The sequence below is a fragment of the Myxine glutinosa genome, chromosome 4, assembly GCF_964187855.1.
Source record: "Myxine glutinosa chromosome 4, kmMyxGlut1.1, whole genome shotgun sequence".
NCBI classification, from domain to species: domain Eukaryota; kingdom Metazoa; phylum Chordata; class Myxini; order Myxiniformes; family Myxinidae; genus Myxine; species Myxine glutinosa.
In genome coordinates this window covers 145266275-145292412 of record NC_136264.1, presented here as the reverse complement: position 1 = coordinate 145292412, position 26138 = coordinate 145266275, and the positions used below count along the sequence as shown (strand labels likewise).

At 40.1% G+C, this 26138-nt stretch overlaps 1 protein-coding gene across 1 annotated transcript in view; it reads right to left on the bottom strand.

Annotated features, from left to right (window-relative positions):
• LOC144891561 (uncharacterized) overlaps positions 1–5220 on the bottom strand; it is a 35841-nt gene extending 30621 nt beyond the window's left edge. The window contains exons 1-2 of the mRNA XM_078775173.1: positions 5109–5220; positions 634–699 (exon numbers count right to left, since the gene is read on the bottom strand). Of these exons, the coding sequence (XP_078631299.1) occupies positions 634–658 (25 nt within the window). The 5' untranslated portion in view covers positions 659–699; positions 5109–5220. The remainder of the gene's footprint in view (positions 1–633; positions 700–5108) is intronic.
• Positions 5221–26138: the final 20918 nt, after the last annotated feature.

The following is a 26138-nucleotide window of genomic DNA, read 5'->3' as shown; positions in this document are numbered from 1 at the left end:
TTTGAATAAATGTTCACCCCCCTCATAACAGCAATTGTAAATTAGCTCAGGTGAAACCAATCACGTTCAAAATCATACACCAAGTTAAATGGCCTCCACCTGTGTTCAATTGTAGTGATTCTGATTATTTTAGAATAAAATCAGCTCTTCCTGTTGGTAGTTTTTTTGCTGGGTCGTGCATTTCACAGCAAAGACTCAACTATGAGTACCAAGGAGCTTTCAAAAGATCTCCGGGATAAAGTTGTGGTCCGGATCTTCACCAAAATTGAATCAATTCGTCTTTGTCAGACACCCAAACCTGTCAACCAAATTTCGTCCGAATCCATCTACAACTGTTTGAAATATCCTGCTCACAAACAAATAGACAATCGGACAGGGGTGAAAACATAACCGCCTTGTATTAATGGTAATAATGTTTTCCATATCATCTTAATAATGTTTTCCATTAAGTTATATCAGCTGATGTGTGGTGGATTCAATATTATATTTATTGTGCATTGAGCAGATTGGTGTACAAATGAAGCCACGAAACAAAGAAAGTCAAAATGATTTAAGATTACACATGCAGTATTACATGGGTTCAAACAACAGCAGAACAATGTCAACAAAGAACAATGAAAAAGGGAAACTCACCTGCTAATACAAACTCAGTGACCATGAAACAGTGATCTTCATACTGCTTCACACCCAACACTTTAACTACGTGGGAATAGCAGAGTGGAAATAAGATAAACATTAGAAAGCTCATTCCGAAGTTCTCTTTCCCCGTTTTGCCTTTAACTGTGTTTCAGAAATGTTGTTTCTCAATTAAAGTTTTCATATTTCCTAACACAATCATAAACTGATGCGTTCATTTTAGAATGAATGAATGATCGTTTTAAGGCCATATTCCCCGCTAGAGCGGGGGTTGGCCTTGCGGGCCCCATGACAATCATGGTTCCCTGTTTGAGGCAATGTTTTTATGGCCGGATGCCCTTCCTGACGCCAACCCTTGGTCGCCTCTTACGATGCGCAGGGATACGGTGTACCTATTCTAAATCGGGGTACACACCGTGATCATTCATCCCAGCAAGCTGGTACTCAATTTGCCGACCTCGGAAGGATGACAGGCTGAGTCAACCCCCCTGGCGTTAATTCAGCGATCGACCGGGATTCGAACCCAGGATCGTAGGATCCCAAGCCGGCACCCTAACCACTGAGCCAACACCAGGCTTTTTAGAATTTTTCTCTTGAATTTTTAGAATCTTGAATCTTTTCATTTTAGAGTAGGCACGAAAAGGACACTAAATGAAATTCTCTCATCTCTTCCTGTCCAGGGTGGAGTTCCGCAAGGCAGTGTTCTGGGCCCTGTGCTTTTTCTTATCTTCATCCAAGATCTCTCCGACTCTCTGGAAAATCCTCTCTACATCTTTGCTGATGACTCCACCCTCTGCTGCTCCATACCTCATCCCTCAGATCGGCAGTCTGCAGCCTTTTCACTCTCTGCAGACCTGGATAAAATTACAAGGTGGTTTCTTTCTTCCACCGACTCCTCTCAAGCCTTTTTCCCCCTGCTGTCTGTGCTCTGTCCCCCAAATATCCCTGCAGGATGCACAAGGTCTGCTAGTAACATCTGGTGAAACTGCAAAATCAAGAATCACTGCTCACCTTCACCCTTTCATTCCTCTTTTTTCCTGCCTCTCGAACAAACTCTCACGCTCTCTTCAATCCCTCTCCTCCCTCCAGGTCTTCAAAACAGCTGTTCACCACCATCTCATATCTTCCCCTATCCAAAACCTTGATATTTTCTACCCCCGCCCCCCCCCCCTTAATCTATCTCAAATCCACCTCCTTCAAATTCCCTGTTTTCTTTCCTGAAATCCCCTGCAGGTTCCATCTTGTTTATCCTGTGTACCCCACTCCTGCCATCTCTCTTCCACAGATCTCCTGATGTCCCTTTTCCCAACTGTTGTTGTGCTTCCTTCCCTACCCCTCTTGTCTCCCGCTCCCTTTATTATATGTTATATGTGTTAGGTCTTATACAAGCCTCGAGTAAGCATACAAAAATAGGCCCTTAAATGAACTCGAATATTCTGGAGAGTATGGTGATGACAGAAAACGACAAACTTCAAAATGGATTAAAAAACCAAGCAGAGAACAGAAAAACCACGCGTCTGCTTGCACGTTCAATGAACCAAAAGGGAAGATCTCAAGATGAGGGCTGGCAGGATGGATTAGAGGGATGCGCAGTTGCCGTTGAGATGTGTCGCTCGGGTTCAAATCTTGGCCCAGCTATAAACTGCAACTTGGTATTTGGACATGCATGGTGTTCTATCCATCGGAAGCACATCAGGCCAGAGGACCCATCTGCCATCATTGGCCGTTGGTGGACGTCAAAGACCCCACAGCATCAAGCTGGAGGACTCCCACAACATGAGTGTGTCAGTAATCATCACCACCATGAACGGAATGGAAATTCCTGCCACCTCCGTTGATCAACTACGTAGTCTGGGCAGCTGTCTTTTCAGACTTGGGCCACAAACTTTCCCGAGCTGACCCCACAGGATGGTGAGAATAATAGGAACTGTAAAGAGCTGTAGTAGTAATAGTAGTAGTAATAGTAATTGTAGGAGTAGTAGTAGTAGTAGTAATAAGAGTAGTAGTAATAGTAGTAGTAGTAGTATTAGTAATAGTAGTAGTAATAGTAGTAGTCATAATAGTAGTAGTAGTAATAATAGTAGTAGTAGTTGTAGTAATAGTAGTAGTAATAGTAGTTGTAGTAATAGTAGTAGTAGCCGGCGAAGCCGGTGTTGTCAATGAACGCGTACGTATTATGTTGAAAAAACAGATTATGCTGGATCTCTTGGCTTGAGAATTTCGAAGATTTGACACACCAAATCGCTCAATGGAGGCCGCCATCTTGCGGATGCGGAAGTATGCATAACAAATTTGAAAAAAAGTTCCATAGGAGTTTGTTTCACCCGTCTTTGTTTGATTCACAATCTTATGCACCTCTAATTTGTAATTAAAATACTTTAAGACCAACCTCGGCCCGCACGGGCCTGGTTGTCTTCAACGAAAATCGTCACCAAACACCGGAACCAATGAGATTCGAGCATTTGAAAAAATACTTCAAAGAAGCGTATTACGCGTTTTGGAGGCTGAAAACGGCGTCAAATATTCTAAAATTGACGAAGAATTATTTTTTAGAAATATCGCGGCAGTAGGGGATAGTTTTTCACGGCCGGAAATATCCGAAGTCGAGACGGAATTCACCGAATTAATCAAGAAGGAAATTTTATAAATTTTAATCTCATCCAGAATGCAAATGGTGTCATTTTAGGTCTGAATTTGCGAAATTTTGTGAGCTGACCAATCAGCGATCAGCTTAGGTCAGCCAATCAGCGCCATCGACACAGTTTAATTAATGACAGCCACACATTGCCGTTGAAACGGCGCTATCGTCTGATCTGTCGGCACTGATCTTACTGCAAGCTAACTTCTTCTGGTGGAGGAAGCCGCAGTGCCCGGAGAGAACCAGTCCTGACAGCGACTGAAGTTAGAAGACTACACACATGCTGTGAAAACGTATATTAAGCCCAGTTAAAATTTCTTAAAATAGGCCCTAAGCTAGCACATCGTATAGTTACTTCCTTAAGCTTCTTGTGACATTTATTGTATGTAGGTATTGGGGAGGACTATCTGCTCTTCTCTTTTACCAAGTCTTACCAGGTACGGTACCTACTACACCTACCAACTACCTAACCCACTGATGCCATCGTGATGGGTAAAATAGTGGCAAGAGGCTTTGGCTTCGCCGGCTCATTGCGGCTTTGCAGTCGGGTACTAGTAGTAATAGTAGTAGTAGTAGTAGTAGTAGTCGTAGTAGTAGTAGTAGTCGTCGTAGTATGACATGATGGATAACAAATCAATGAATGGTATATAATTAATTATCTACAGAAGCCCTCATGCTCATGTTCATTATGTTGTACACTGATACAGGTGAGTAAACTTTTGTCCCATCTGCAAGCATTAGTTGGTGGACATTATAGCTCCCCTGATATATGTTGTGTTGTAGCGACCCATGGGTCCCCCAAGCGAGACCAGCAGCAGAATCTCCTTGCTCCAGCCGGTGACGTCACCGGCGGACAACCTCGGCGCCGGGGTGGCTGGTCACGTGACCACCAAAGCGTGCCGTGCGTGCGGTTACCATCCTTTGCACCTGTCGGTCAGGTGACCACCGAAACACGCCTCGCCTGAGAGGCGTGGCTTTCGGTTTCGGTTGTGCTTTCTGGTTGTGATATATATGCAGCCCGATAAACGGGCTTTGACGGAGTTCCCGAGTTGGGTTTTACAATAAACATCTTCTCGGACGAGTTTGTGTCTTGCCCGTCACTTCGTCCGTCTCAAGCAAGAGCTCGGCTCTTCAGTGTCATGTCATAGGCTCTGTCATAGGCTAGGCTTTGGCTCCACATCATGTCATACTACTACGACTACTACTACTACTACTACTACTACTACTACTACTACTAGTACCCGACTGCAAAGCCGCAATGAGCCGGCGAAGCCAAAGCCTCTTGCCACTATTTTACCCATCACGATGGCATCAGTGGGTTAGGTAGTTGGTAGGTGTAGTAGGTACCGTACCTGGTAAGACTTGGTAAAAGGAGGAATTTGTTCCTTTGAGATGGCATTTGCTTTAGTCTTTTATAAACCGGATACAGAAGGTGGTTATCGCAGGCATTTGCAATTTGTTCAGGGTGCCGGTGAAAGCTCACTTCACAACATATATCAGGGGATCTATAATGTCCACCAACTAATGCTTGCAGATGGGACACTCAGCTGAACATCAATCCAAGGGACGACACACTTTGTAATGTAACGTTCAACCTGCGAAGCACTAATCTGACAGTTTACAGTTGGGTTGGGAATCCAGGCCAGGAAGGAAAGCATAATCCTGTCAGAGGAATGATTTTATAGGAATATTACAAGGAAATGTAGAGGTTGATGGGTGATATGGGATTTGAATGTGGGATTTCAGCACTGTGAATGGTGTGTCACATGCGAATGTCAAAAAAGGCAAATCCAAATGGATTATTTGTATTGTAATCCATGAAATGCACACTTACCGATATTCGGATGGCTTAGGGAACTGAGCAAATGAGCTTCTTTCAAAAACTGAAATCAAACAGCACAGAAATGTGTCAACAACAGAGCAACCATCTTCCCGACTTTCATAGTGAGGATATTTCATGCATTTGTTATACCAGCAACGGACCCGCCCTATGGGCGGGGCTTCAATTGGGAGGCCCAAATGAAAAGGTAAAATATCAGAAATTGAAGGCTTTTTTATTTTAAACGATTTATATAAACATCCGTTAAATCATATCACACGCAAATCATCAAAATCTAAACAGTATCTTACTATAATTCACCAAATGTCCCACATTCCACACATCCACACAATCACGTGTACGGATGTTACATGTGTGTGCCGTGTGTGTGGATACGACGCACGGGTGGGAGGCCGGAAGCAAACAGGCAATGCAGATACGGCGAACGCTAAAGCATGAAACCAATAAATTCCACATTCCTGTGGCACCTTCAGTCGCACGTCAGACATGGACAGCAAGTTCGTGAAGGACTTCCATGAAAAACGTACCCGTTCGCAAACAAACGGGTGCGTTCACGTATCGAAACATCGATGATCGATGGAAAGACTCGGACAAGCACAATATTTCCAGTAATAATTCAGTATTTTGACTGACAGAACGGTGGATGGCAGTCAAAATAAATCGAGGTCTGGGCGACACTTAATCTTATTGAGACTTCGGATACGATTGCTCAATATGTAAAGGAAACTCTTTTCAACCCCTCAAAACTCAAAATAAACGGTTTCCAGAGTGTCGCACTCCAGCGTGTCCTCGTTTTTTGAAAGTTCAAATATGATAACCCCATCCCTACCGAAGCGGCTAGGGGGTGGTGGAGGGGTTATGTTATTAACTTTATGATTATTACTACCATAGCAGAGTGCCTGTCCGACAAGTGATCTTGTCCCAAGCATGCTGCACGTTCTTCTGACACATCCCCTTATTTGGGCGGTGTATAGTATAGGCAACACACCGCTGTCTTTATCGCTCCCAATAAATAGAAAAAAACAACCAAGGTTACGTACACGAAGCAAAAACATAATATGTATTACTTATGTGCATGTATAATAAATACATCACGCTTATATACTTCGGGTAATTCAAATTTCAACCCCACTCCCGTCTCCCTCCTCCCAAAGAAAGAAATTTCCGACACTCGTGCACCCGTACCCGCAGACGCCGGGACTCGGGAGTGGCAGGAAGGGTCATTCCTCTCTGGGGTATATAGATTACAGTCGATCTATGGGTGGGTCTCAAGACCATTGGGTGTGTGTTCATTTACCAAATTTTTTGTGGAGAGATCGCCAATGGTTTAAGCATTTGAGCAAGCACTCCATTCAAAACCGTTAAGGAACGGCTGGCTTGGCAAGCGCAAGCTAGCTGCTTGGTAAAGGAGCACAACCCGCCTTCTACCTTTCGGTTTCGTATGAAACAGCAGGAGCGAGTTTCAAAAGTTCGGTACGAAAAATGCCACTGGCAGAAAGGGCCATGTTATTAATCCAATATTTGTGGGTTATATAGAGTACAGTAGATCTTCGCTCAGTTCTGTAAGTAAACCTTACTTCACGGATATCGGGATTCCTCCAAATTTCTTAATTTAGTGTTTATAAAGAGCATTAGCGACTGTGTAAAAAGCTAAGCATACGTGTTTGTGGTTTATAATATTTTTCCTTCCTGCATAAGCTGTTGCTCCCAAACGCCATTATAACTCGAAGCTATTTATACCGGTATACGTTATCACTTATCACTGCAGGAAAAACGCTTTGGGGAAGTGGGACATTATTATATTAATATTGTTTTTGTAATAACCATAACAATATGCAATTATCATTAATGTTGTTATTAAAAGCGTCTTTGGAAAAACGCCATGATAAAATTATCTTCTTGTTTGGAAAAACACCACGATAAAGCTAATTTAACATTGATATACACCTCAACATGCAAACCCATTGGCGGCAATGGCGGGGAAAACCCCCCTTGCGGAGGGGGGCAAATGAATGCGCTACAACCTTCATTATGTAACCCTTGGTCATCCTGTCAAGTTTGGTTGAGATTGGATAAGTAACGACGGAATGTATTGGCGTCAAAAATTCATCAGACAGACAGACAGACACGAAATGGCGTATTTTAGTATGATGATGGGCGAAAAATATTCTTCCCAACCCGATGGAATCAAAGAAACTTCCACAGGCACAACGTCGTTGATCCCTGAACGTATCAGCTTCCTCGGGCAATTCCTCTCGGAGTAGTAATTGATACATACATACACACATACGCCATAGCTCTGTTAAAATCTAGATTACTATTCTCATTTGTGGGGTCAACCAGGGAACCATTTTGGTTGAAGTCTTTCACGAACTGACTCACCAGACATTGAGACACCAGTTTAAAGTCCATCCTAAAGATGGCGCACTTTCTAATGAAACACCCTGCCTGAGAATCACCGATATCGTCGGGTTCAGTAATCAAACCAAGACGAGACATGTACAATTAGGTCTGTTCATCATGCTCATTCACACAAACTCACCTTGTTCCAATGACATTTCTCTTTGGGAATCTTCACAGCAACCTGAAAGAAACAAAAATAATCTTTTCAAAGAAATCCACATGGAAGCGTGAAAGCATGTATATTTGGTTACAGTTTCAAACAAAAGCAAAGGTGAGGCCACCGTCACAAACCATTTACTCAACATAGGTCGTGGCAATAATACGGTAGAGTTCGTGAGGGTGAGTTTCGTCACATTAGCTTCTGTCGATATTTCGTTGTCATGGATACAGTTGGTCGACGTTACGTTTTAACGGTGTTAATCTCAATTGAAAATGTTCACTTTGGTTGAGATCATGAAGAGTGCAAGCAGATAGAAGACGAGTGAAACTGCCCATTCCTCTTTCCTCTCCACCTTTTGACAAATAAATCAAAGTATTTCACTGTGCAACATCCAAACCTCTCCAACACCACGCTCAGCCGTACCTTAATTCCAGAAGAGACTTCCTTTGCAAGGAAAACTTGTCCAAAGGCTCCTTCACCCAACAACTCGCTCATCTTCGTTTCAGGAATGGGACCAGAAAGAAAATGGATAAACACGCCGAGTCAATCACAATGCCGATTACAAAATACGATGACAACAACAAAATATAGAAATGAGAAATTGTTTAAAGAAATAATTAATAAAACGCGAAGTTGTGCCAAAGATGAAACAAAAATCTCGAATTATCAGGTAAACAAACCAGGTATACGAACCTGAAGATCCTCCCATTCAAATGACAACGCCATTGCTATCAATGTATATCACAAAGACAGACGAAAGATAATCTATCACAAAACAATCAGCATGGAAAGTGCAGAGCGACAAGTAACCTGTGCTTCGAGAACAGGACAAGAAACTACTTTGTGATGTCACAGGACAATGACGTCACTGGTGACGTCACAAAGCCACACGCTGAATATCATATTTTATCACCATTTATTTTTACCGTCAATAATTACTTGGACATTTAGCAACATCAATTTACTGCAGAATGATGCACGTTTATTTTTATTTCATTTTTTTGAATACAAGATCGAGGCTCGTGTAAGCGCTGACATTGATCACATTGATCACAAAAAGACAAACTGACACATAAAACATAAAACATGATAAAGGGAGCGGGAGACAAGATGGAGAGCAGGGACATCGGGAGATCTGTGGGAGGGAGACGGCTTGGGATGGGGGGGAGGAGGCATGGGAACGGGGTGAGGGGTGGGAGAGGTAAAAAAAAACACATGGACACTGCTAGGACTTCCAGGAAAGAAGTCAGTATTTCAAAAAAGTGGATCTAGAGTGAATTAGAGAATATCAAGGTTTTGGATGAGGGAAGATAAGAGATGGTGGTGAACAGCTGTTTTAAAGACCTGGAGAGTGGAGTCATCAGCAAAGAGATAGAGGGGATTTTCCAGAGAGTCGGAGAGATCATTGATGAAGACTAGAAAAAGCACAGGGCCCAGAACATTGCCTTGGGTAACTCCAGCCTGAACAGGAAGGGGGAGATGAGAGAAATCAATTCAGGGCCACACGTTGACTACGATCAGAGAGGAAGTCCGCAAGCCATTCGTGGAGATTTCCATGGGTATCAGAAGAGGAGAGTTTGGTGAGCAGAGCGGGGTGCCAGAACGTATCGAAGGCACGTGATATGTTGAGGGAGACAGCTCTGATTTCTTGTTTGGCATTGAGGATCTCCATCCATTGTGAGACAGTCGAAGCAGCATGTCCAGAGTAGAATGACCTGGTCTGAATCCAAATTGATAATCCGAGATCAAGCCATTGGAGAAGAGGAATGATTTGATGTCAGAAGCGATCAAATACTGCACGTTATACTACAGAATCAAACGTTATATCAAATACTGCAGAACAGTGCACTTTTTATCAAATACTTCAGAATAGTGCACGTTATATCAAATACTGCATAATCGTGCACGTTATATCAAATACTGCAGAATAGTGCACGTGATATCAAATACTGCAGAATAGTGCACGTGATATCAAATACTGCAGACTAATGCACGTGATATCAAATCCTGAAGAATAATGCACGTGATTTCAAACACTGCAGAATAGTGCACGTTGTATCAAATACTGCAGTTAATCAAATACTGTTTGGCATCTGTGTTGGTTTTTGCAGTTGTATTGGTTTGGCGCACGTGTTGGTTTGGCATATGTGTTGGTTTTTGCAGTTGTATTGGTTGGCACCTGTGTTGGTTTGGCAGATGTGTTGGTTTGACGGATGTGTTGGTTTGGCAGATGTGTTGGTTTGACGAATGTGTTGGTTTGGCGCATTTGTTGAAATGGTGGATGTGTTGGTTTAGCGGATGTGTTGTATTGGCGCATTTGTTGATTTGGTGGATGTGTTGGTTTGGCGGATGTGTTGGTTTAGCGGATGTGTTGGCTTGGCGGATGTGTTGGTTTGGCGGATGTGTTGGTTTGGCGGTTGTGTTGGTTTGGCAAAAGCATTGGTTTGGCGGATGTGTTAGTTTAGCGGATGTGTTGGTTTGGCGGTTGTGTTGATTTGGCGAAAGCGTAGGATTGGTGGTTGTGTTGGTTTGGCGGTTGTTTTAGTTTGGCGGATGTGCTGGTTTGGCGGTTATGTTGGTTTGGCGAAAGCGTTGGTGTGGCGGATGTGTTGGTTGGGCGGATGTGTTGATTTGGTGGATATTTCGGTTTGGAGGATGTGATGGTTTGGTGGATGTGTTAGTTTGGCGGATGTCTTAATTTGGCGGATGTCTTAGTTTGGCGCATGTGTTTGTTTCGCGGATGTATTAGTTTGGTGGATGTCTTAGTTTGGCGCATGTGTTTGTTTGGCGGATGTGTTAGTTTGGCTGATGTCTTAGTTTGGCGGTGGTCTTAGTTTGGCGCATGTGTTTGTTTCGCGGATGTGTTAGTTTGGCGGATATCTTAGTTTGGCGGATATCTTAGTTTGGCGCATGTGTTTGTTTGGCAGATGTGTTAGTTTGGCGGATGTCTTAGTTTGGCGCATGTGTTCGTTTGGCGGATGTGTTAGTTTGGCGGACGTCTTAGATTGGCGCATGTGTTTGTTTGGCGGATGTGTTAGTTTGGCGGATGTCTTAGTTTGGAGCATGTGTTTGTTTGGCGGATGTATTAGTTTGACGGATGTCTTAGTTTGGCGCATGTGTTTGTTTGGCGGATGTGTTAGTTTGGCGGATGTCTTAGTTTGGCGCATGTGTTGGTTTGGCGGAGTTGTTGATTGGGTGGATGTATTGATTTGGCGGATGTATTCGTTTGGAGGATGTATTGGTTTGGTGCATGTCTTAGTTTGGCGCATGTGTTTGTTTGGCGGATGTCTTAGTTTGGCGCATGTGTTTGTTTGGCGGATGTGTTTGTTTGGCGGATGTGTTAGTTTGGCGGATGTCTTAGTTTGGCGCATTTGTTTGTTTGGCGGATGTGTTCGTTTGGCGGATGTCTTAGTTTGGCGCATGTGTTTGTTTGGCCGATGTGTTAGTTTGGTGGATGTCTTAGTTTTGCGCATGTTTATGTTTTGCAGATGTGTTAGTTTGGCGGATGTCTTAGTTTGGTGCATGTGTTTGTTTGGCGGATGTGTTGATTTGGCGGATGTGTTGGTTTGGCGGATGTGTTGGTTTTACGCATGTGTTGGTTTGGTGGATGTGTTAGTTTGGAGGATGTGATGGTTTGGTGGCTGTGTTGGTTTGGCGGATGTGTTGGTTTGGCGGAGTTGTTGATTGGGCGGATGTGTTGTTTTGGCGGATGTGTTGGTTTGCCACATTTGTTGATTTGGTGGATGTGTTGCCTTGGCGGATGTGTTCATTTAGCGGATGTGTTGGTTTAGCGGATGTGTTGGTTTGGCGGATGTCTTAGTTTGGCGCATGTGTTTGTTTGGCGGATGTGTTAGTTTGGCGGATGTCTTAGTTTGGCGCATGTGTTTGTTTGGCGGATGTGTTAATTTGGCGGATGTCTTAATTTGGTGGATGTCTTAGTTTGCCACATGTGTTTGTTTCACGGATGTGTTAGTTTGGCGGATGTCTTAGTTTGGCGCATGTGTTGGTTTGGTGGTTGTGTTGGTTTGGCGGATGTGTTGGTTTGGCGGAGTTGTTGATTGGGCGGATGTGTTGTTTTGGCGGATGTGTTGGTTTGCCACATTTGTTGATTTGGTGGATGTGTTGCCTTGGCGGATGTGTTCATTTAGCGGATGTGTTGGTTTAGCGGATGTGTTGGTTTGGCGGATGTCTTTGTTTGGTGCATGTGTTTGTTTGGAGGATGTGTTAGTTTGGCGGATGTCTTAGTTTGGCGCATGTGTTTGTTTGGCGGATGTGTTAGTTTGGCGGATGTCTTAATTTGGCGGATGTCTTAGTTTGGCACATGTGTTTGTTTCGCGGATGTGTTAGTTTGGTGGATATCTTAGTTTGGCGCATGTGTTTGTTTGGCGGATGTGTTAGTTTGGCGGATGTCTTAGTTTGGCGCATGTGTTTGTTTGGCGGATGTGTTAGTTTGGCGGATGTCTTAGATTGGCGCATGTGTTTGTTTGGCGGATGTGTTAGTTTGGCGGATGTCTTAGTTTGGAGCATGTGTTTGTTTGGCGGATGTATTAGTTTGACGGATGGCTTAGTTTGGCGCATGTGCTTGTTTGGCGGATGTGTTAGTTTGGCGGATGTCTTAGTTTGGCGCATGTGTTTGTTTGGCGGATGTGTTAGTTTGGCGGATGTCTTAGTTTGGCGCATGTGTTTGTTTGGCGGATGTGTTAGTTTGGCGGATGTCTTAGTTTGGCGCATGTGTTTGTTTGGCGGATATCTTAGTTTGGCGCATGTGTTTGTTTGGCGGATGTGTTAGTTTGGCGGATGTCTTAGTTTGGCGCATGTGTTTGTTTGGCCGATGTGTTAGTTTGGTGGATGTCTTAGTTTTGCGCATGTGTTTGTTTGGCGGATGTGTTAGTTTGGTGGATGTCTTAGTTTGGCGCCTGTCTTTGATTGGCGGATTTGTTAGTTTGGCGGATGTCTTAGTTTGGCGCATGTGTTTGTTTGGCAGATGTGTTAGTTTGGCGGATGTCTTAGTTTGGCGCATGTGTTTGTTTGGCGGATGTATTAGTTTGACGGATGTCTTTGTTTGGCGCATGTGTTTGTTTGGCGGATGTGTTAGTTTGGCGCATGTGTTTGTTTGGCGGATGTGTTAGTTTAGCGGATGTGTTAGTTTGGCGCTTGTGTTTGTTTGGCGGATGTGTTTGTTTGGCGGATGTGTTAGTTTGGCGCATGTGTTTGTTTATCGGATGTGTTAGTTTGGCGGATGTCTTAGTTTGGCGCATTTGTTTGTTTGGCGGATGTGTTAGTTTGGCGGATGTCTTAGTTTGGCGCAAGTGTTTGTTTGGCGGATGTGTTAGTTTGGCAGATGTCTTAGTTTGACCACGTGTTCGTTTGGCCGATGTGTTAGTTTGGCGGATGTCTTACTTTGGCGCATGTGTTTGTTTGGCAGATGTGTTAGTTTGGTGGATGTCTTAGTTTGGCGCATGTGTTTGTTTTGCGGATGTGTTAGTTTGGCGGATGCCTTAGTTTGGCGCATGTGTTTGTTTGGCGGATGTGTTTGTTTTGCGTATGTCTTAGTTTGGCGCTTGTGTTTGTTTGGAGGATGTGTTAGTTTGGCGGATGTCATAGTTTGGCGCATGTATTTGTTTGGCGGATGTGTTAGTTTGGCGGATGTCTTAGTTTGGCGGATGTCTTAGTTTGGGGCTAAGATAGTTTGGCGCATGTCTTAGTTTGGCGCATGTGTTTGTTTGGCGGATGTGTTAGTTTGGCTGATGTCTTAGTTTGGCGCATGTGTTTGTTTGGCGGATGTTTTAGTTTAGCTGATGTGTTAGTTTGGCGCATGTGTTTGTTTGGCAGATGTGTTACTTTAGGGGATGTGTTAGTTTGGCGCTTGTGTTTGTTTGGCGGATGTGTTTGTTTGGCGGATGTGTTAGTTTGGCGGATGTGTTTGTTTGGCGGATGTGTTAGTTTGGCGGATGTCTTAGTTTGGCGCATTTGTTTGTTTGGCGGATGTGTTCGTTTGGCGGATGTCTTAGATTGGTGCATGTGTTTGTATGGCGGATGTCTTAGTTTGGCGCATGTGTTTGTTTGGCGGATGTGTTTGTTTGGCGGATGTCTTAGTTTGGCGCATGTGTTTGTTTTGCGGATTTGTTAGTTTGGCAGATGTGTTAGTTTTGCGCATGTGTTTGTTTTGCGGATGTGTTAGTTTGGTGGATGTCTTAGTTTGGCGCATGTGTTTGTTTGGCGGATGTGTTAGTTTGGCGGATGTCTTACTTTGGCGCATGTGTTTGTTTGGCGGATGTGTTAGTTTGGCGGATGTCTTAGTTTGGCGCATGTGTTAGTTTGGCGGATGTCTTAGTTTGGCGCATGTGTTTGGCGGATGTGTTAGTTTGGCGGATGTCTTCGTTTGGCGGATGTCTTAGTTTCGCGCATGTGTTTGTTTGGCGGATGTCTTAGATTGGCGCATGTGTTTGTTTGGCGGATGTGTTAGTTTGGTGGATGTCTTAGTTTGGCACCTGTGTTTGTTTGGCGGATGTGTTAGTTTAGCGGATGTGTTAGTTTGGCGCTTGTGTTTGTTTGGCGGATGTGTTTGTTTGGTGGATGTGTTTGTTTGGCGCATGTGTTTGTTTGGTGGACGTCTTAGTTTGGCGCATGTGTTTGTTTGGCGGATGTGTTAGTTTAGCTGATGTGTTAGTTTGGCGCATGTGTTTGTTTGGCGGATGTGTTAGTTTAGCGGATGTGTTAGTTTGGCGCTTGTGTTTGTTTGGCGGATGTGTTTGTTTGGTGGATGTGTTAGATTGGCGCATGTGTTTGTTTATCGGATGTGTTGGTTTGGCGCATGTGTTAGTTTGGCGCATGTGTTAGTTTGGCGAATATGTTGGTTTGTCACATGTGTTAGTTTGGTGAATGTGTTGGTTTGGCGCATGTGTTAGTTTGGCGCATGTGTTAGTTTGGCGCATGTGTTAGTTTGGCGAATGTGTTAGTTTGGCGAATGTGTTGGTTTGGCGCATGAGTTAGTTTTGTGGATGTGTTGGTTTGGCACATGCGTTAGTTTGGCGAATGTGTTGGCTTGGCGCACGTGTTAGTTTTGCGGATGTGTTGGTTTGGCACATGCGTTAGTTTGGCGAATGTGTTACTTTGGCGAATGTGTTGGTTTGGCACATGTTGGTTTGGTGAATGTGTTGGTTTGGCGCATGTGTTAGTTTGGCGCATGTGTTAGTTTGGCGAATGTGTTGGTTTGTTGCATGTGTTAGTTTGGCGCATGTGTTAGATTCGCAAATGTATTGGTTTGGCGCATGTGTTAGTTTGGTGAATGTATTGGTTTGGCAAATGTGTTGGTTTGGTGCACGTGTTGGTTTGGCGCATGTGTTAGTTTGGCGCATCCGTTCGTTTGGCGAATGTGTTAGTTTGGCGCATTTGTTAGTTTGGCGCATGTGTTATTTTGGCGAATGTGTTGGCTTGGCGTATGTGTTAGTCCGGCGGATGTGTTGGTTTGGCACATGTGTTAGTTTGGTGAATGTGTTGGTTTGGCAAATGTTTTGGTTTGGCGGATGTTTTGGTTTGGCACATGTGTTAGTTTCGCGGATGTGTTAGCTTTGCGCATGTGTTATTTTGGCGAATGTGTTGGCTTGGCGCATGTGTTAGGTTGGCGCCTGTGTTAGTTTGGCGAATGTGTTGGTTTGGCGCATGTGTTGGTTTGGCGAATGTGTTGGTTTGGCGAATGTGTTGGTTTGGCGCATATGTTAGTTTGGCGGTTATGTTGGTTTGGCACATGCGTTAGTTTGGCGAATGTGTTGATTTGGCGAATGTGTTGCCTTGGCGAATGTGTTGGTTTGGCGAATGTGTTGGTTTGGCGCATGTGTTAGTTTGGCGCATGTGTTAGTTTGGCACACGCATTAGTTTGGCGCATGTGTTAGTTTGGCGCATGTGTTAGTTTGGCGAATATGTTGGTTTGTCACATGTGTTAGTTTGGTGAATGTGTTGGTTTGGCGCATGTGTTAGTTTGGCGCATGTGTTAGTTTGGCGCATGTGTTAGTTTGGCGAATGTGTTAGTTTGGCGAATGTGTTGGTTTGGCGCATGAGTTAGTTTTGTGGATGTGTTGGTTTGGCACATGCGTTAGTTTGGCGAATGTGTTGGCTTGGCGCACGTGTTAGTTTTGCGGATGTGTTGGTTTGGCACATGCGTTAGTTTGGCGAATGTGTTACTTTGGCGAATGTGTTGGTTTGGCACATGTTGGTTTGGTGAATGTGTTGGTTTGGCGCATGTGTTAGTTTGGCGCATGTGTTAGTTTGGCGAATGTGTTGGTTTGTTGCATGTGTTAGTTTGGCGCATGTGTTAGTTTCGCAAATGTATTGGTTTGGCGCATGTGTTAGTTTGGTGAATGTATTGGTTTGGCAAATGTGTTGGTTTGGTGCACGTGTTGGTTTGGCGCATGTGTTAGTTTGGCGCATCCGTTCGTTTGGCGAATGTGTTAGTTTGGCGCATTTGTTAGTTTGGCGCATGTGTTATTTTGGCGAATGTGTTGGCTTGGCGTATGTGTTAGTCCGGCGGATGTGTTGGTTTGGCACATGTGTTAGTTTGGTGAATGTGTTGGTTTGGCAAATGTTTTGGTTTGGCGGATGTTTTGGTTTGGCACATGTGTTAGTTTCGCGGATGTGTTAGCTTTGCGCATGTGTTATTTTGGCGAATGTGTTGGCTTGGCGCATGTGTTAGGTTGGCGCCTGTGTTAGTTTGGCGAATGTGTTGGTTTGGCGCATGTGTTGGTTTGGCGAATGTGTTGGTTTGGCGAATGTGTTGGTTTGGCGAATGTGTTGGTTTGGCGCATATGTTAGTTTGGCGGTTATGTTGGTTTGGCACATGCGTTAGTTTGGCGAATGTGTTGATTTGGCGAATGTGTTGCCTTGGCGAATGTGTTGGTTTGGCGAATGTGTTGGTTTGGCGCATGTGTTAGTTTGGCGCATGTGTTAGTTTGGCACACGCATTAGTTTGGCGAATGTGTTGGTTCAGCGGATGTGTTGGTTTGGCGGATGTATTGGTTTGCCGGAAATGTTGGTTTGGCAAAGGGGTTGGTTTGGCGCATGTGTTGGTTTGGCACATGCGTTAATTTGGTGAATGCGTTGGTTTGGCGAATGTGTTGGTTTGGCGCATGTGTTAGTTTGGCAGATGTGTTGGTTTGGCCAATGTGTTGGCCTGGCGAATGTGTTAGCTTGATGAGTAGGGTAATAATGTTGTTCCTGGACCACCCTCATTTTCCCATTGACTTACATGTTAATTTTTCTCTCACCCTCATTTCCCCTTAACACCTCTATTTCTCCCACCCTGTTCTTTACGAACCTTTTAGCCTTTTGACATACTCTTATTCTCAATGTTGTTCATTAGACCACTCAAACAATGATTCTACGAATATTTGCTCCCTCTCACCCTCTTAATATCAATGATCCCGAGTAGACCACTCAAACAATGATCCTACAAATATTTGTTTATGTGTGGGAAATAATTTAATTATCTTACCACTACCATCACCATCTAATACATTAACAAAAAAGATGTTTGAGTTTGGTTCTTTATTAAGATATTTTAACTGAGTTAAGATAAAATGATAAACCTCCCTCAATGTTCTTGTTTGAGTGCCTCCAGTGCCACACACCATTTTAAAATTAAAGTATATATTTTCCTGACAACCATCAAAGTTTTCCATCCACTCAAAAATATTTCCATCTTTTTTACCCAACTCACCGGTATTTAAATTAATTCTCTTATTTGTTTTGTGAACTTTTCTACCAGTGCCTTTTCAATTATACCTATTTGATATTTTTCACATTCGTTATGTTTACCATTTATATACCAATGTTGATTACACCTCCACTCTTTAGTCTGGTTGATACTTGGTTCTATCATTTATTTATTTATAAAAAAGGTGGCGGTAGCCCTGAAAATCCCTAACCCCATTATCTTATCACTTATATATATCTTATCACTTATATATCTTATCACTTATATACTTATATAACCATAAGGGAGACTCTCAATTCCATTTTTTAAAATAAACCTCTTATCATCAAAAGCTCCTAATGCTTTCTAATTTATCTCTTCTGTATATAATTGATGTTTATAACTTCTTATTCCATTAATCTTTCTAAACTCTTCTTTCTTTGTTGTTAAACAGTTATAATAATCCTTAAAGTTTATTGTTTCTTTAATAACATTTTTCTTTACACCTTTTAACTTCTTATCAGTCTTTTCAATGTTATTCACAATGTATTTATAAGCATAAGCCTTTGACCTCAATCCCACAAATTCACTCATAACATATCCTCCTAATTCATCCTTGAACTTTCCAATCACCTTTTTATTTTTAGAAGAGAATAACTCACTCTCTGGACTGTAATTACTTGTATCATAGATATTAATGTCCTTTTTCATGTCAAAATAAACATCATCAGTATTAATTTTTAAAATAAAACTATCTGTATCCATATAAAGTAGATTAACATCATTTTGATATTTCTTCCTCAAGTTATTGTAAAAGTAATCATACATCAAGGACTTTGATAAATCAAGTATTGAGGTACCAATGTAAATAGATTTGTCCATCTCAACGCTTTCTCTCATCAAATGTATCGCACAAAAGTTTTCCGTAAAAACTTCTACTCTCGAGAAGCTTGGTCTGTTGATTAATTTTGATGCTTGTTTCCATGATGTTGATAGACGAATGTTTTGTCTCTTTCTAACATTCTCCATCGTTTTTCCAAATACAGCATTATTCATCAATTTATAAGTCTTTCTCAAAATCTGTTTTTGAATCTGTTCTTCTTTGTGTATTAAAATCAATGTACTCTTTCAACCAATGACTCTGATTAAACTTGAGAATCCTATGTATCTTTTCAACACGGAGACCCTTTGAAAGACATTGTCTCAAATTTCTTTGATGGAGCACATAATTTTTCTTGTTGTATAGTGTTGTTAGAAGCTTCTCTGACGCTTTACCCTTTACATGAAATGATTGTTGATAATCACTTAACCACTCCTTCTTTGGACTTTCCTTTTCACAAGCAAATGGGAGATTTTTGTGTCGGTTATGGAGTTCCTCTGGATATTTCAAATCAACTTCAAAATAATAACCAACTTTTTCTTCATCTAATTCAGCTTGTGTAGAGATACATACATCTTGTAAAACCTTTTTGTAGTCTTTTTCCTTTACCCATCTACGTTTTCCATAAGGAAGAGCCTGAGACATTGCCCAGCCATAGAGGTTGTTCGCATCATAGTACATCAAGTAAGAACTCTCTTTCGTTGAATCATAATTCGGAAGATATTTGTTATTTGCTTTTGCGTAGCTGCTCGAGCATACTTGTGAAATTCCACCTCTTTTTGCCTTTTCAATCATTAAAAGCATATCGACATCGGTTATCAAATCCAAACCTTGTTTTGTCATTTTTAACATTGCACTCCAAGCCAATCCAGGAGCAGTGTAATAGTGAGCAGGATCCAATCCATATCCAGAATGACAGATTGTTCTGAAAGCCTCAAACACATCAGCCAACAAAAGCACATCAGTTTTGAGATACAAATCGTGATACTCACCAAGATTCTTGATGTTATATTTTTTCCAAACATTTTGTGTGTGTACATAATCTTTATCAGATATATGACTATTATTTAATTTATTATAGAAATTTTCTTTTGAAGGAAGTTGTGTTTCATTGAATCTCTCAAATGAGTTCATATAGTCATAGGGATAAATTCCCTTTTGTGTTAGTAAATCTTTGTCTGAAAAATACTCTGAAAGACATGGGAACTCTTTTAGATTTTTAACCAAGTTAGCCAATGGACTTGTCATGAATTTAAATGTATCAAGAAATCTGATCTGAGTTATAGGAGATGTATGAATTGTTTTTGTGAATGAAATGTATTTCTGATCCGTGTTAGGAATTGCTGAAATGTGTCCAGATGTCTTTGAGAGTTCCTTGATAAATAGATGCGTATCATTTTTTTTTTTTTTTTTTTTGTATACAAGATCGAGGCTCGTGAAAGAGCTAACATTAATCACACAAAAAGACAAACCGACACACAAAACACAAAAAACAAGGGGAGCGGCAGACAAGATGGGGAGAGAGGGGGAAGGACACAAAAGAGAGGGGGAAGAGGGGGAAGGACACAAACACAACATTTGAGAGCAGGGACATCGGGAGGACTTGGGGGGAGGTGGGAGAGGATTAAAACATATGAACACTGCAAGGACTCTGGGGTGAATTACCGGGGGTAGAAAAGATCAAGGTTTTCGATGGGGGACGATAAGAGATGGTTGTGAACAGCTGTTTTAAAGACCTGGAGGGAGGAGTGGGATTGAAGGGAGTGGGGGAGTTTGTTCCAGAGGCGGGAGAAAAGGGGAATGAAAGAGTGAAGGTGAGCAGAGAGCCTAGACTTTGGCAGTTTAACCATAAGAGGGTTGCAGGCAGATCTTGTGCGACCTGAAGGAATATTGGGGGGACAGAGCACAGAGAGAGCTGGGGGGGGCAAGGCCGGAGAGGAGACGGTAGAAGACAGAAAGACCACCAACCTGCCTGCGGTGAGTGAGTGAAAGGCCCTCGGCGTTGACTACATCGCAGGGGATTCCAATGATTCTGAAAGCTTTGGCCTCAACAGCGTGAAGCCGAGCAAGGTGTGAGGCAGGAGCACCAGCCCAGAGGGGGGAACAGTATTCCATTGAGCTGCGGATGAAAGCCTTGTATGTGGTGAGGAGCTCAGGTGTGCCAAGGAAGGACTTCGCACGACGGAGGATGCCCAGTCGGCGACTGGCTTTGGAGGCCAGCTTGGAAATGTGGTTTTCCCAAGAAAGATCATGGCAGATAGTGAGACCCAAAAGCTTGAGCGACAGAACTTCTTGGAGAGGATTGTTGAGAAAGTAGATGGGAGGGTTGTCCAGTCGGTCCTTTCGGAGAAACATTGTAAGAGTGTGAGATTTGTCAGGATTGAAAGACATGTTCCACTTGTTTGACCAGTCTGTGATTTTGTCCAGGTCTGCAGAGAGTGAGGAGGCTGCAGACTGCCGATCTGAGGGATGAGGAATGGAGCGACAGAGAGTAGAGTCGTCAGCAAAGAGATAGAGAGGATTTTCATCATAGAGAGGATTTTCATTTTCATTTCATCCTCGCCATTTTTCAGAAGCGCTCTCTTCAGAGCGCTTCCTACCCACAGCACGAGTCGCGGTACAAGATGGAAATTAGCGTTGTTATGAAGAAAGACAGGAATGAAAGAGGGGAGTTTATAATTAATATTACAACTTTGATGAGCCGGACCTCTATATTTACCAGTGAGATGGCAATGATCTCTAACCTTTAGACCTTCACCAATGTTCTCCTCACAAATATGACAGACATTGTTTTTTATAAATTCCCTTTTCTCTTTACTCGTCAAGGACATTGGTTTATTGGTTTCTCTCATTATCTTTCTTAATCGAACACAGTCTTTTTCTAGTCGTTTCACAAACTCCTCTGGGGTATTTGAGCCTCTATACACCTCTAATTTGTTATATTCATCACCAACGGATGATTTGATATAATAACAAAAACCACAAGGAGTATGTTTTTGATATTTATTTGTGTATGATTCTTCTGGATCTGGAGAAGCAGTATCAATTTTTTCTAAAATACTTTCAAAATCAGCATATATAACAAATGGATGTTTTATTGTTTTCTTTTCATCTTTGAATGAGATCTTTGAGCCTTCTTTAGGCATATTTATTACCGTTGATTTTTGTTCACCACAATAATTTGAATGTTTATCTAATCTTTCTTGTGTATGGAAGAAGTTAAGACAACGCAAACAAATATATATTTTATTTGTTCTTTTACATACTTGTGGTTTTATTAATTTTGTAATATCTTTGATGTATGTATAATGTGAATTTTCCTCTGAATTAAAATAAAGAAGATTAATATGAGTTTGATTATAATTTTCAGAAAGCTTTAAAATCTGAATGTTGTTTGTTTCCGTCAGACCATAAACATTAACTGATAAATTATTCATCTTTTCAAATTTAGGAATATCATTAAAAGCCATTGGAAAATTTAAATCTTTTGTTTTCAATGTATTCTCATATTTTTTTATAATGAGATACTCTTTCAACATGGCTATCTTGAGGATGTAGATGTGCAAGAATAGACCAGAGAAAACATTTATTGTCTTTATTTTTGATATTGATAACTGCTTTTCTATTTTTGATAACACTTGGTAAATCAATGTAAGAAGAAGCGTTTAGAGGATCTGATTTAAGAATATGAATGTCAATAAATAGTATTTCATCTATATTCCAACCACTTCCAGTAATAGTATGCTCAAGTTCTTGTTCTTGCTGGATAAGTTCAACATAAGTGGGATTAATCTGATTGTATGTTGTTATAAAGTGTGTGCCTGTTCTCATGTAAGCTAAATCAGTGATGTTTTCACCAGTGAATGGACAATCTTTTGAGATTTTTATTTTAATACCCATATAGAACTTGATTGAATTCAATTCGAGAAGAGTCTTTTCAACGAAGGCTTTCATTGATGGTTCAATAATCTCTACAGCTTCAAGTACTGACTTTGGACCAGGAGGATTCAAGTTAAAGATTCGAATCCTGATATGTCTTTTGAAAGCAGCATCAGTATTTTTAATAGTAAACAATTTTGACAAGTGTTTGTTTGTTTTAAGATGGGCTTTGAAACCCTTCTTTAGGATATCTCTATTACAGAGACTACAATGTTTTTTGTTCTTAGGAAGTGGTGATAATTGATTTAGAATGTTGTTAGTGTGTTTTGCCGTGAGAATATGTCGTTTATAATATTTTACTTCCTTCTCGCAAGTATCACAATAAACCATATTTATAGCGTGAGAAAACGTGCTGTTTTATATATGAAACTATACTTAAAGTAAAACACTTTTTGAGCTTTTCAACTCTGTTTTATATATGAAACTATACTTAAAGTAAAACACTTATAAAAGAAAGTGCCTTTTTACAGGCTTTTTATATATGAAACTGTGCTTAAAGTAAAACACTTTTTAATCACAAAATACAACACTAAAATCATCATCATCACAATCATCAAAGTTCAATGAGAACACAGTATCATCTGTGTACACTGAATTATCATCACTAAAATTACTATCACTATCACTCATTGATTCACTATCATCATCAATAAAGCTACTCTCATAACTATCATTTGAGCACAAACTATTAGTATCATAATTATCATTAGATCCTAGACTATCAGTATCACATTCAGATCCTGGACTCTCAGAGTATTGACTGTTAATATCACTCATTTACATACCATTAAACTTCCATCAATATCTATATATTTTCTTTCATTAGAACTAATAACCACAATATTTTTTACATTAAATGTTATTTTCAAATAATCTCTAATAATCAGGGTACGGAATGATAGTTCACCACTAATATTCATATTATTAATTTCACCCACATCTTTGGGTCTATTAAAGAATATACAAATGTTTCCTCTAGAATCGTTGATGGTCTTATCATTCATTTTCAAAGATTCTTTATCAATGATCTTTTCAAGCTTTGAGTAAATTGCCAGTAGTAGTGGAGAAATTTTTGTCAAATTTACTTTAATAGAGTTATTAATTAACATAGCTTTTCCCGTAAATTTAATAAAAGGACACATGTTATTCTCCATTATGGGTTTAATCCAAAAATTTCCATATTTATCTTTGTTCAATTTAACATCTTTGACATATTTTTCTATATCTTCCACCGAAGTAGAGATTGATTGAAATTTGTCTTTTGCGTTTTGAAACATTGTATTTATTAGCTAATAAACTTGCGTTTAGTTTAAGTAAAAATTTACTATATAAATATGATAGAAGGATATTTAGAATTTCCAGACTCTCCATATGATAAATTAGAGAATTGTCCGGCTTGTGATAGAGTGGGGCTTAATGATGAGGATTCATACAAACAATGTTTATTCTGTGATTATCTTCTAATTAATGATAATAAAAAATATATAAATATATATAACTTTTAAATTAGAACCAAAAATGAATTACTTTACAACATTAATAAGAGAGATGAATGTTAAGTATTATGATGATAATACACCATTTCAGATGATAATACAGATAATACACCACAAGGGAAGAGACTATTTGTATTGAGGAAATGTATAAGGGTTTAATGATATTTATTATTCAAAATAATTTTAATGGAAATGTTAATACAAGATACTATATAAATAAAATAATGAATTATTTTGACATTAAACCTGAACTCAGGATAAAATATAGAGTTTCTAAAATAGCTCAAAAAAAGTTAGATGACTTGTTTTCCAAATATATAAATGAATGATTTTTTACCCGTTTGGGAAAATAAGATAAAATTTAATAACCATAAAAATATTCCAAATTCATTGAGATGTCTAATAGTTGGTTCAAGTGGATGTGGAAAAACCTGTTTGCTTTTAAAGATGCTCCTTCGTCCTAATTTTTTAGATTATGATAATTTAATAATTTTTACAAAGTCAAGTTTTCAACCCGAGTATCAACTACTCTCACAGGGTTTTAATGCGGGTCTTAAAAAGGAAGACATTATCGGTTTATTTAAACTTCAAAACAAACTAAATGATTTCAACATTGAGGATATAATACAACTATTTTGTGATACACAGAAACCGAAACCAAAACCCATAACTTGTATTCTCAGTGATAATACGGATGATATACCTTCACCTCAAGATTTAGATAAATCAAAAAAGAACCTCGTTATCTTTGATGATTGTGTTAATGAGAGAAACCAAACAGTAATGGATAGCTACTATACAAGAGGGAGACATTCTTCTTGTAATTGTATTTATATTAGTCAATCATATTTTCAACTCCCTCGACGCTCAATAAGAAACAATGCCAATACTTTTATTTTATTTAAGTTAAATTCAATAGATGTAAATAATTTTTGGAGAGATAATTGCTCTACGTTATGTAGTAAAAAAGAATTTGGAAATTATATGAAACACACGATTGGAAAATATAAATATATTGTTGTGAAACAAGATGAGATACTAACTGATATTTTACACACATAAATGATAACTATTATTATTAATCTTGTGGGTAAATCTGCTTTAGGAAAGAACTTTCATAAATCTAAACTCTTGAATAGTAAAAATGAAAAGATTGTAAGTTTTTTTTTAAAACACCCTATGATTCGTTTTGTGAGTACTACAACCAGAGCAAAGCGACCAGGAGAAGTAGAAGGGAAAGATTATTACTACATTTCAATGGAGGAACATATGCGATTGAGGAATGAAGGTCAAATATTTGAGGAGGTCTCTCTTGTAAGTTCTACAAAATATTCACATTGTAAGAGTGAGTTAAATAAAGTAAAATCTAATGGTCTTGGGATTTTAGAAACTAATCCTGAAGGAATGAGACAAATTATTAAACAATTGTGTGGTGATGGAGTTAAGATTTTATCATTCGGTTTTGATATCGATGAGGAGACTCAACGCAAACGTATGAAAAGCAGAGATACAAGTATTAGTGAAGAAGAAATAACAACTCGTATTAATACCAATAAAGAATTTCATGAAATATTTAAAGAAAAGGATTTATTTCAACACATTTACTATAATGATGAAGAAAAGGAAAATTTTCACATTGACCTTTACAATTCATTAAATGATATTTTTCAATAAATAAATACAGAAAATGAATACCGAAGAAAGAGCAAGAAAGTTTAAAGAACATCAAGAGTTGGTTTCAAAAGTTGTAAAACAACAGGAAGAGATAAAGAAGAAACGGAGACAAAAACTAACTGGTGAAGAAGCCTTTGAAAGAAAACAAGTGAAATTTTTTAAACCACTTTTAAAAACTCAACAAACGATTTCACCTCCAGTTCCCACGTTAGAATTTACTCCGAAAAAACTTCAAATGCTCAAAGATTTTAGTCAAATGACAGAGCAAGAACTTGGAGAATTAGAATATGATGATGAAGGATTATTTCGGAAACTTGAGGAGGTAAATCAACCCCCTAATTATGTTGTGGAAGCTCTTCAAAACAATGAATATTCGGCAGGTTCAAAAACCAGAGCAGGTCTCATTCCAACAGAAGAACCAGCACAGTTCCATCTGTGAAAGAAAAGTTATTGATATATTTAATGATAAATTGGTGTTCTTAAGTTCTGCTCAACCAAATGTTGAATTAACTCCAAGATTAATGTTTCTTCTAACAAACTCCGGATTCAGCGGTTCAAAATATTTTGAGGAACCACTTGATATGGAAAGAAAGGAAGATAGGGTATATATTGATTTACTAAACTCACTTGATTATGGAGTTTCTGTTGCTGGTAAAAGTAAGAAGAATGAGAAGGAGAAACATATTATTGATGCTTTAAGTAAGCTTGGTTCGGGTGTTAGCTTTCTTCCAAATGACCCATCACAATTAGTTAATAGACTATGATTGTTGTTAGGTAGTAAGAA